Source organism: Podarcis vaucheri, assembly GCF_965113315.1.
Source record: "Podarcis vaucheri genome assembly, chromosome: 1".
Lineage (NCBI taxonomy): Eukaryota > Metazoa > Chordata > Lepidosauria > Squamata > Lacertidae > Podarcis > Podarcis vaucheri.
In genome coordinates this window covers 70,689,978-70,702,678 of record NC_138759.1, presented here as the reverse complement: position 1 = coordinate 70,702,678, position 12,701 = coordinate 70,689,978, and the positions used below count along the sequence as shown (strand labels likewise).

General features: G+C 41.5%; 1 protein-coding gene across 1 annotated transcript in view; it reads left to right on the top strand.

Moving 5' to 3' along the window:
- LOC309515976 (uncharacterized protein) overlaps positions 1 to 12,247 on the top strand; it is a 28,406-nt gene extending 16,159 nt beyond the window's left edge. Inside the window, exons 7-9 of the mRNA XM_082194349.1 lie at positions 3,681 to 3,748; positions 8,211 to 8,350; positions 12,139 to 12,247. Coding sequence (XP_082050475.1) covers positions 3,681 to 3,748; positions 8,211 to 8,350; positions 12,139 to 12,236 — 306 coding nt within the window. The 3' untranslated portion in view covers positions 12,237 to 12,247. The remainder of the gene's footprint in view (positions 1 to 3,680; positions 3,749 to 8,210; positions 8,351 to 12,138) is intronic.
- The last annotated feature ends 454 nt before the right edge of the window (positions 12,248 to 12,701 follow it).

The window sequence follows — 12,701 nt, the reverse complement described above, 5'->3', positions numbered from 1 at the left end:
GATCCATTGCCTCAATTCAACCACCAACTCCAGATCACCAGCGATGTGACGTCCAGCCCCCCCAGGATTCGTAAGCGGGGACATCGCAATCCCCCAGTGACGTGGGGCCAAATAAAATCGCTCTCTCTACAAGCTGAACAGTATAGGAGAGAACAGCAGCTGGAAGCAAGCCCTACTAACCAGCTTCTATCCCTCATTGCTTGTCTTAATATGAATTCCATGATAATTCTCATTTTCAGTATTTTAATTTTGCCTCTCTCTACTTCAGCTCTTCCTACTGGTGATTCCACATCGTTAAATGTATGGGAATCGTTTGCAAGGACGCTCAATGTCTCAGCATTTTGCCTTACTCAGCAAGTAGCCATTGGTGATATCCTTGGCTCTTGTCTCATTCCAGTTTGCCATGATCCTCATGACATACAGAATGATACTTGGTTTTACACATCCCTACCTCAAAATGATTCACTTCGTACCCTTGGGTATAAAGGTTATCACAATTGGGGAACGCAAATGCGTGAACGCCCACCTTTAGCTATTGATTTGACAACCCCATATGTGGCTTCTTACAACGTCAGTTGTGCACGTATGGTCAACTGTAAAAAGACAAATTGCATAAAAATGGGCAAAAATAACTTCAATTGCTCTAATTATGTAAATATTTCTTATATATATAAGTACACAGAACTGCCAGCAGGCTGGTTTTGGTCCTGCCCAGGTTACACTTTCAATTACATTCCGGCAAACATTAGTCACGGCACACCTTGTTGCTTAAGCCGTCTGTCTATCATATTGCCTGAAAAACATCATTTTTCTTACTCTAGACATCAGCGCAGTGTTGAATTGTCTGATGACTGCGATGATCTTGTCTCTCTCCCTAGCAGGTCTGAATACATCTCTTTAGCTGTCTCTCTCTTAGGTGTTCCAGGTTTGGCTGTACGTAATAGCGCAAATATTAATTCTTTAGCTTGCTCTGCAGCAAAATCCCTGAATATTACGTCTAAGGCGCTCCATCTTCTCAACACAGAGCAAGCTGAACTTCGCAATGGTTTATTAAGGTCGAAATCTACTTTGGACTACCTACTCATGGTACATCATTATGGTTGTGAACAATTCAAGGAAATGTGCTGTTTTAACATCACTGACAATTCTAAGGCCGTTCAAAGGCAAATTTCTCATTTGCAAAATCTCACTCACCACATCAAAGAGGATATCGGATTTTCCGGACTCTGGGATTCCTTTTCCTTGTGGTCGACGGCGTGGCTACCTAATCTCAAATGGCTACGCGATGTCTTTTTTTATGTAATTATTATTGTATGTATATTAATTTTGTTTTGTTGCTTTCTCCAATGCATTCCTAGCCTTACAAATCTTTTTTCTCGCCTTCTCTCTCCTCCACCACCACCTAGCGCGCTCCTTGCAGCCTATTATGCGAAATGGCAACGCCACCAGTAAGTAAAAAACAAAAATAAAAGGGGAGATGTGGGTAGGATTATTTTGAGATTCGTTGGCAAACCACTAATCTTGAAGTACCTTTGCCCCATCAAACCTAGCAGTATTATTTCCGGCATTTGATGGCAAACCACTGATCCGGAAATATTGTTGCTTTATTCACCTAGTTGCCTCCTCGCAAAGAAGAAAAAAAAGGAGGAGATGTAGACATGTTATTTCTATGTCCCAGTGTAGGAAAACATTGGTTCTTTTCCTCCTGCATTCTGGGAATTATTTCTATCCTCTCTTTGCTTCTAAAACAGACTATAAGGCCTGTTTATAATCAATCACGCTTCTCTCCCTCTCTTTCACGCACAAGGCTAAAGGTCTCTGCCTGGCACAGATCTTTCTGTATATCATTCTTTGCATACCACACTTGTCTTCTTTAGTTCACCTTTAGTTCACAATGATGTGTAAATCACAATGATGTGTTAATCCTCAATGTATAATTAATTGTGTGAGTTTATATAACAATCTAAACATTAGTAAACACCTTAGTCATAACATTATCAATCTTAGTCATAGGTGGATTAAGAGCTTATATGCCTGTCTAAATACAGCTCTGACATTCTGTCTTTCATGTGCCAAAGATCTATGGAGCTATGTAAGCCCGCCTTACATACAAATGAGCCAATAGGATTTCAGTTTCTTTGTCTTGTATTGAGCCAATCAGCCACTGGCACATTCGTGGCCATGCTTGTTGTAACTTTGAATAAAAGGAGATGCTGTGAGGCTGGAGAAAGAATCTCGCTCTCTCTCCCACTTTCATCTGGCACACACGCAAGCTCTCAGAAAGAAAACATCTCGTTGTCTGCTTTATTCATCTCTGCAAACCCCCAAAATCCACATGCTAACTTTGGATTCGCTCAGAAAAACAAGATGGGTATGAGGCAATTTTGTAGAAATCAGTGATCTGATTAACCTGTGAGATACTTTGAGAATGATCTATTTTCTTATATTTGATAATTAGCAGAATTAAATTATAATGCTCTTTGTCAGAACTGTAAATAAGTCAGAGCTCCCCCTGTTTTAATCAATATTAAAAATGAGATGGATCTCTCCAGCTGATTTGACATACCTAGCTCACACAAAATGGCCCCTAGTAGCTTTGCTTCTTCCTTTTCCATATGAAGGCTCCATGTGAGGAAGGGCCACTTGTAGCTCAGTGGTAGAGCAAATACCACAACTTCTATCTGCAATACCTCTACATAGAGGTGGGAAAGATTCCTGACTGAAACCCCAGCTTTATATCTAGGTAGCCCAAATGGTGCCTTTCCTTTCCCATCAGCCCCAGCCACATGGCCAATAGTCATAATATATTGCCTATACCAGGAGCAGCCAAACAGCCAACTCAATATTATTCCTTTAAATCTTGAGGGACCCATAACCAGTTTGTGCAGTGCACTCTCACAAGTTTTTCCTTTTTTAAAATTAATTTTCTGTTACAAAATCAGTAACAAAGCATTCACAAAACAATTATCATCATTTCTTTGTGCAAACATAAATAATAAAACATGACAAGACTAACAAATGGGTCACTAGGGGGGTAAATACATACATCTTATTTTATAATACATAATATTTACACCATTTCTACGGTATTCCTTGTCTATGTGTTGTTTCATTTATATATTTAATAAAATCATACCATACAATGTAAAAATTATCTTGTTTTTTCTGTCTCCTTGCCACTTTCAGTTTTTGCAACAACTTTCCCATTATGGCTGTTTGCGATGTTTTTCAGGTTCTGGTTATGATCATTCTAGCTGCTGTTAATAAATGTTTTATTAATTCCTTACTTCTTAATTGGTCCATATCTGGAGTATATAGAATAAGTAAGGCTAAGACCAGGGTATGAGCTGTAATCTGAAATATATCTGAGATATATACAAATAGAATTGTTCTATTTGTAAAAACCCACCAGGAAGTGGGGAGTAAAACACCATCCAGAGAACCTTGCGGGTGGGGAGACAACCTTTGAAATAACTGCATAAGCACAGGTCACTGTTAATTCAGGAGCACTTTCTTTTTTTAAGGAGGTGGTAAAACTCAAATTGTCAATGTAATCCCTCTGAATCAGCCCCACACAGGTTTCAGCCATGTCAACAAGACCTTAAGTAATCGCTATGAAGTGGAAGCAATCCTTTATTTATAAAGCAGCTCTTATTTCTTGCTTTTTCCCTATGTTTCAGGAAGGAGAGCAAGTTTGTTTTTCAGTCCCTGGTGTTGACAATGAAGAAAAGGCCAAGAGCACTGACAGGTAGGACTTTTGTAGTCTCTGACATCTCCTAACCTCCAACTTCACAGTGAGCTATCTGTGCAGAGGATCTGACAGGTATAAATTAATATGTTTACTAGCATATTCAAGACAGGAAATAAACTGATGGAAAGGCACATCTCATTACTTCTGCTTTTCATGTATCCTCTGACAACACTGTCTACCTCTTTCCATCCCTCCTCTCCCTACTAGGTAACAGAAAATTGGCTCCTCTGTGGAAATAAAAATGGGAGCAAAATTTCACGCCCAGGAAAATCAAGACACATAAGAGTTCAGCTCTTCAAAGAGCTTTTTGCTCCTTTAATCATTTTTCTCCTAAAATAATCCATTAGGAATCCTTGAAATCCAAGCTAGTCAACTGTTGTGGGCTTTTAGTTTGAACTTTGTAGTTACAGATCTTTGAAGGAGAAATTGATAAAAAAGGAAGCAGCAGTAATGTGAGAGAGAATCGGAAAGAACAAAGAGAGTGTAGAGGAGGAGGATCTGTGAGCAGCTGCTGAGAGATGAGCAAATTCCTCTGTGAGCTGTCTGTGAGACAACTTTGTGTTGTGCCTTGACTGGCAAGTGCTCACCCTCTTTTGCCCAGTTCATTGCCATCAATGTGAGAGAATCTCTGGGCTCTTCCAGGCGACCTATTTACTAAGCATCCAGATTAGTTTGCACAGCATTTAATGAATATGTTGGATTACATCCAGTCTTTACTGAACATTCATTCGGATTTGTTTGTGGGGAGTTTATACGACAGTGAACATTTATCCTTACTTGCTTGTGTCTTACCTATAATCATGAGCTCATTCCACACTTCTCTATGTGTTTTCCCATCACTTTCCTCATCACAAAAGTATAAATAAGTAAATAAAATGTTGCTGCCTATTGTCTTGGACTGATTGCCCAGGGCCTCAATGTACAGGTACTGTTGGAGAGTGTTTGTGTAAGGGTGCTACAATAATATGTGCAATTCTGGCTGCTCCACCTTAAAAAAAAAAAAAAAAAAGGAGGGGGAGAAATTGTAGGACTGGAAAAGATGCAGAAAAAGGGCAACCAAAATTATCAGGAATCTGGAGCATTTTCTCTACAAGGTTACCATGTTTGGGGCTTTTCAGTTTAAAAAAAAAAGTGGCTCAGTGAGGGGTACTGGTAAATAAAAGCATTTTAAAAAAATATTCCTGGTGCAGAGAAAATTGTTGCCCCCCCCCCAAATCTCATAATACCAGAACTTAGGGCAATCCAATGAAGCTGAATGTTGGAAAATTTAGGACAGAGGAAAGGAAACACATTTTCACACAGCACATATGTATAGAACAATGTCACAAGATGACCATCTAAAGCTAGTCTTGGTGGTCACTGACTTATGTTTATGACTTTAGAAAGGCATGAGGCAAATTCATCGAAGATCAGGCTGCCAAATGGCTACGAGTCATGGAAGATAAATGGAACATTCAGTTTCAGAGGCAGTAAGCTGTTGAGTAACCACTACTGGGGAGCTACAGCAGCAGAGGGATTTTGCCTCTAATGTCCTGCTTGGGGGTTTCCTAGAGGCATTTTTAGTTGGCCGCTGTGCGAAACAGGACAAGGTGGACCTTTTGATCTAACCCAACAGAGCTCCTCCAATGTGGCTTCCTTATAGGGACTCACTTTAGCCCAGGAACTACATCCTTCCATCACCCCTTTTGCTTGACAATCCCTCCCAGAAAACCTGTGTGGTGGCACTCCTCTTCCTTCCTTCAGATCTTTCCTCAAAACCCCACAAGCTTTGGAGCCTTTGCTCCACCTTTTAGTCCTCATTGAGATAAGCCCTAAATTCATGTAGCTTCTAAATTCTCTGCACTTATCACTTGTTGCTCTTTTTGCTCGTCTTTCTCTGTCATTTGCTGTTCCCTGCCTAAATGTTGTGTTCCTCAGCAAAGAAACATGTATTATTTCTTGTTCTGTAAAGCCTTTGTAAATTAGAGTTGTCATATTTCAAAAAGCTGCTTTTCCCATCACATTGCCATACATTCAGGTTTCCCCTGACATTTTGCTGATTCGGCAAAATTTCCACGACGCCATTTTTACAACCGAAAACCAGGACATGTCAGGAATTTTCCTGATGCATGGCAAGCCTATGTAAATGAACAGTGCTTTATTAACCTGAGCTAGCTTTCCTAACCTGATACTCTCCAGATGTTTTGAGGTCCAAACTCCCATCAGTCCTGCCCAGCAGAGCCAGTGGTCAGGGATAATGACAGCTGCCCTCCAAAATATCTGGAGGGCACCAGCATGAGGAAGGCTGATCTAAACATCAGCTGTCAAATGAACAATTTTAACTGCATCAACTTACCCCTTTGTATGTTAAGTGGGAAACTTATCGGGTACCCTGGAGAGCCAATTAAGGTTTATACTGTATATGGCTTTGCTTTCTTCCAACATAAAAAGGGCTAAACATAGTAAAAAAATGTGGCTATTTTTTTTCTTTGCTCTACCCCCCTCCACTTACTTAATTTATCCCAAATGTAGTTTTGTTATCATAGTAGCTTGGTAAACTGAATAAAAACAAAATTTATCTTTAATCGCAGCTATGCAGATTTTTTAAAATTAAAGGCACAGAACATACTCCCAGCTTCATAAAAATAATGTTGGGTGGAAAAAAGTATTAAAACTAGGCTGTCTCTAGTTTGGGTTTGCGTTAACTTGGTAGAAGACAGCACAGACAACAAGCTGAGGTCACTTTGATCGTGTTAAACAGTTCTCCCACCAGCTGTAATACAATGCAATCAGTTGTTTTTTTTTAAGGGGGGGGGAAGATTGTTCTCCGGAAACACCGTATTTTTCGCTCCATAAGACACACCAGACCACAAGACGCACCTAGTTTTTGGAGCAGGAAAACAAGAAGGAAAAAAAATCTGAATCTCAGAAGCCAGAATAGCAAGAGGGATCGCTGCGCAATGAAAGCAGCAATCCCTCTTTCTGTTCTGGCTTCTGTGATAGGTGTGCAGCCTGCATTCGCTCCATAAGACGCACACACATTTCCCCTTACTTATTAGGAGGGAAAAAGTGAGTCTTATAGAGCAAAAAATACGGTAAGTGAATATGCTCACTTTTAACCCTGCATAAACCAGAGCAGAGGATCCAAAGGATCCTTTTTTCACTCATTGTGGAGGGGAGTGCAGAGATAAGTCTCCCCTCCCTGGGCACTGCCTTTTTAGAAAGTGTGGCTTCCCCACACTTGTTATTATTTAAGGAAAAGTAAGTTACCTGAAAAAGAACCAATGCACAATTGGATCTAGACCACTGGGAACACTGGGTCTGTCTCTAGTCCCAGTAGTCCTACTGCTCAATCAGAGCAGGGTTGCCAAACTTTTGGGGCTATTTGGAATTTTGAGAATATGCCATACCCAGGTCACAAAATGGCTGCCATAGGGTGTGACATAACGTAGCCAAAAGAGTAGAAAAAGAGGCAGGGCCACAGAATGATGTGGTCAAGCACATCCCCTATCAATTGGCGGTGGGGGGGGGTTGGCGGTGGGGGGGCGGGACACCTACATAAAGCACTGCTGCACTTGTTCATAGAGAGCAGTTCTTTGCATCTCCACTCTTCTCTCTCCTCTCCTGGCATATGATGAACTGTGGGTGTTTGGTGTAGGAGAGACTGAGACACTGCAAAGAAGAGAGCAGGAAGAGCTCTCTCATGCATTGTTGATTTTTAGGGGATATTTAGTGAGACCTTTTGTAGGTGCCATAGGAGGTACTGGTAGGCACACTAGTGCCCATGGGCACTATGTTGCGAACCCCTAGATTAGAGCTGCACTTCTGAGTTTGACTTCAGGTCAAGGGGGAAGTCAGCATCTTGTTAAAGAGATACACACTTTCCCATAATGTTCTGATGATCGTAAGAAGCATTTCCTTTTGTTTGCTGCTTTCAATGAGTAAACTAGGGAGCCTAGTGATTGCTCACTTGTACAGGGAGCAAATCTGTTTGTACAGACTGATCTAGCCTAGTATTGCAAACACTCTACTTGTCCTTTTTCCTCTTACCCCTCATTTCTCCCATACTAATCATTGCTTGTATATACTGTACATCAAGGTTGCCATATTTCAGTCAGAAATCCAGACAGAAAGGTTGTTGAGCTTTTGTGGCAATTTTGCAAAATAATAATAATTTTTAAAAATGGAGCTATTTTTAAGTAAAATCGCCAAAATAACGACACTGCTGACACAGATTGCCATACATCTGGATTTCCCTGGACATTTCAGCAATTTCTGCCTGGGCACTGCTTCCAACTGCAGTATTCCATATATGTCCGGGAAATTCTAGACGTATGGCAAAACCTAAAGTGTACATGTACCAAAAGGAGGCATAAAGAAATACATAGCAATGAAATGGGGAAATAACATGCAGTAGAGAAACTATAGACATAATGAGTTTTTGCATTAACTATTATGTTGAGTCTTTATTTCTCTGCAGGATTTTGCACAGAGTTGTTGCACCCAGTTCAAACCCTGGACATCCTCAGATGTGTGGACTTTGTCCTGCTGAACTGCAGGAGAGAACACCAGCTAGAAGAGGCAGGAAAATCATTGAATATTTCTGGTTTCCAGTTGATGGTAATACTGAAGAGTGATTGGAGAAGAATTAAAAATATAACCAATGGTGGGGGTGGGGTGGGTAGGCAGCTCCGGGACCTTGAGTAGGAGCCACATGTTTTTGCTGGAATGCAAGATTAATTGAAGACCTTCCTTGTACAGGTATTGGCAAGTGAATGAGGTGATGATGAGACTTTTGTTTGTGACAGTTTGTCATAGATGAAGCCAGAGAATGAGAAACTTAATCCAGCAGAGGTTAGGCAAATCTTTCTTTTTTTTAAATAGGTTTACTACTTACCAGCATTCTAAATTAAAACACTTGCCTTGCACATCTAATCAAAGGTTACATTCCAGTTGCCTGAACATATTTTGTTAAGATGCAATGTGCATGCAAAATTGAATCTATGCAGCACTACTACAAGCAATGGATATTATTCCCAGGATTGTAGGCATGCTGATTATAACCAATTGGCTGTTAAATGTACTGTTGTTCTTTGGTTTGTGTTTGTGTGTGTGTGGAAGTGCCTGCATTTTTTCACTCCTCAAGGTGGATGCTGTGGGACCTGTCATAATGAACTCCTGCACTTCAAAGTGTACCACTAAATGAAAGTGAATGTACATTTGCAAAAGAGAATGCAAGATTTTTTCAATTCAGCAAGATTGATGGTTCTTCAACCCCAAACAGTTGTGTCTGCATCTGTGAAACATGAACAAAGTGCATCCAACAGCAGTTTGTGGCTTTGGATTGGTGCAGCAGTATGCATGTCCCATAACGGGCCACTTACACACGTCTATCTGTTGAGAAATAAGGGCCAGTTCATAGAACTATTCTGTCCATTATTAAAACTAAGCAAATGGGTCATCTGATCATGAGTGCTTGCGAAGCACTGCACCTTTGCCAATATGGTTTGATTTCAGATAGCAAAGAAAAACAAGTTACCGTACCTGACAGCACTGTGACTTGGCCCAAAGGGGGTGGGGGAGCCCAACACAATTGTTACCAAGTCCCAGCACAAGGCCTGCTAAAGCTAGATACTATTATGTGGAAAAGGGATCCTTTTCTTCTACTCCTTTCCAGGTGAGTTCTGATGGGGCCCCTCCCTGTTGAATTGCAGGCGCTGGATAAATACCTTCCTATTCTAGCAGGCGAAGGGATGCGGGTGGCGCTGTGGGTTAAACCACAGAGCCTAGGACTTGCCAATCAGAAGGTCGGTGGTTCGAATCCCCACGATGGGGTGAGCTCCCGTTGCTCGGTCCCTGCTCCTGCCACCCTAGCAGTTCGAAAGCATGTCAAAGTGCAAGTAGATAAATAGGTACTGCTCCTGCGGGAAGGTAAACAGTGTTTCCGTGCACTGCTCTGGTTTGCCAGAAGCGGTTTAGTCATGCTGGCCACATGACCCGGAAGCTGTACGCCAGCTCCCTCGGCCAATAAAGCGAGATGAGCGCCACAACCCCAGAGTCGGCCACGACTGGACCTAATGGTCAGGGGTCCCTTTACCTTTTTATTCTAGCAGGCATTTTAAGTAGGTTGTATTATGCCTGTTTATGGAACTTGTGCTTTTTACCTGTTACTGCTTTTCATTTTGCTTCAAACTCTGTGTTATTTTATAGCAATGTTTTATTGATAGTTCTGTAAGCTGCTTTGTAACCACCTATGGGGAAATGTGGCTTCTGCATACTGGAAGTTAATAAATATAAACAAACATCCCATGTGTTGTTTAGTCGTGTCCGACTCTTCGTGACCCCATGGACCAGAGCACGCCAGGCACTTCTGTCTTCCACTGCCTCCCGCAGTTTGGTCAAACTCATGCTGGTAACTTCGAGAATACTATCCAACCATCTCATCCTCTGTCGTCCCCTTCTCCTTGTGCCCTCCATCTTTCCCAACATCAGGGTCTTTTCCAGGGAGTCTTCTCTTCTCATGAGGTGGCCAAAGTACTGGAGCCTCAGCTTCAGGATCTCTCCTTCCAGTGAGCACCCAGGGCTGATTTCCTTAAGAATGGAGAGGTTTGATCTTCTTGCAGTCCATGGGACTCTCAAGAGTCTCCTCCAGCACCATAATTCAAAAGCATCAATTCTGGTGTGGTGTAGTGGTTAAGAGCGGTAGTCACGTAATCTGGGGAACCGGGTTCGCGTCTCCGCTCCTCCACATGCAGCTGCTGGGTGACCTTGGGCCAGTCACACTTCTTTGAAGTCTCTCAGCCCCACTCACCTCACAGGGTGTTTGTTGTGGGGGAGGAAGGGAAAGGAGAATGTTAGCCGCTTTGAGACTCCTAAAAGGGAGTGAAAGGCGGGATATCAAATCCAAACTCTTCTTCTTCTTCTTCTTCTTCAGCGATCAGCCTTCTTTATGGTCCAGCTCTCACTTCCATACATCACTACTGGGAAAACCATAGCTTTAACTATACAGATCTTTGTTGGCAAGGTGATGTCTCTACTTTTGTCTACGTTTGTCATTGCTTTTCTTCCATGAAGCAGGCGTCTTTTAATTTTGTGGCTGCTGTCACCATCTGCAGTGATCATGGAGCCCAAGAAAGTAAAATCTCTCACTGTCTCCATTTCTTCCCCATCTATGGAGCAGTCTGCATTTGTCAGCAGGCAAGAATGGGAATATCCTGACCTGAAAGACGGCACAGTGTAAGTTGCCAGCCACTCATCCATGTGGAACGTTTGTCTCTTGGACAGAGAGCACCACCCAACTCCAGTTGGTAATTGAGATGGAAGCTCCAATTGGCTCCCAGGGAAGCTTTTCTCCTTTTGGTAATTACAGGAGGATTTCCTGCCCTGCCCCAATTAGGTTTGTAGCTGGGGTAGGAAGAATTAAACCTCCTCTCTCTGTACAATGGCTATGATGGAAATCAGGGAGATAAACGGTTAGATTTAACATATCCCCTAGGGATATTGTTTTTTAAAGATCATTTAAAAATCTTTAGCCTTCAAATTTCAAGTCAGTGCTTGAGTTTTCACAGTAGAGTGGAAATGCTACAGAAATGTTAAAGGTATTCTGTCTTCAGTTACATGAAAAAGTACCTGAATTAGTTAAGATAGGGCAGCAACCTCCTCTGGAAGAAATGGACATGAAGGCTTCACATACCTATTAAGAAAGGTGGCTATGGGAAGCAGTAACCCAAAAAGGTGCCAATTTGATTTGAAGCGTAAGTAGTGGTTCTCAAGCAAGAAAGACAACCTATGCACAAACACTATGTCTGGAGCAAAGTGCACACAATAAAATCTAGTCTCAGATTCATGGCTCCAAATACTTTTCAGTACACTTAAGCAGTGGCAATATAAACAATTGCTCAGTACAGCAAGTTAAAAATGTAGCTTATCACTGCTTCCTACAACATGAACCATTCATTGGCAGCAAAAGAGCTAGGTTAATGCTTCATGAAGTACTAGCAATTCAGTGAAGATTGTTGCCTTTATCAAAGCCAGGTCATTCAACATGTTAGAAATCTCACACTAGGAGATGAGTTATGAATATCTACAGCTATTACGTCACACAGATGTTTGTTGGTGTTTAAGGGGTTATATGCTACAGGGAGCCTGAGTTAAGACAAGAGGTAAATGGATTTCTTTCAAACAAAAGGTCTGGACTTGCAAATAATTTGGCCAATTCAGATGGATAGCATACCTCACTGGCATGTTTGGTAATCAGAATAAGTTGAATTTAAATGTACAAGATAGAGATAAAAACATATTTACACATGTAGGCAAAGTCTAAGCTTTCATGAGAAAAATAGTTTGAGTTTGGCAGGTCACAATGGGTAAGTTTCTATGCTTGACGAAATTTCTTGTTTCACTTGAAGATAAAGCAGATGAGATTAAAAGTAACATTAAGCAAATTATCATCAGTCACATGGATTCACTACATGGAAAATTTGTCCCCCACATTTCTGCTGAATAGAGGTTGGTGTGTGTGTGAAACCAATTTGCAATTATTGTCAGTTTCTTTTTCTGTAAAAAACAACTGCATTGTTGTGCATTAGGACCCACAGAGATAATTAAATTTGGAAGTGCTGTCAACCGAATTTTGGCCTTATATTACCACTAAGTATCCTGAGCTTGCTGATGAAACATTATCAATGCTGCTGCCATTTGGTAGAACTTATCTTTGCTAGAGAGGTTTTCCAGCAAAGACTAATGTGTCACTATTGATCTGAGACTGACAATGATCAAAGCTTTAAAGGTAATTTTCTCATCCCGAGTTTTTTAAACCAATTCTTGGGTGCCTGTGAATACCTTTTCCAAGCAGCACCCTGCAGCATTGGGTAGGAAAGTACGGAGGTTATGGGTATAGAATCTTACCCTCCCTGCAGAGGTACTACTCTGCCCTACTCCAAAGGTGCCCAGTGCCCTCTAGGAACCTCTG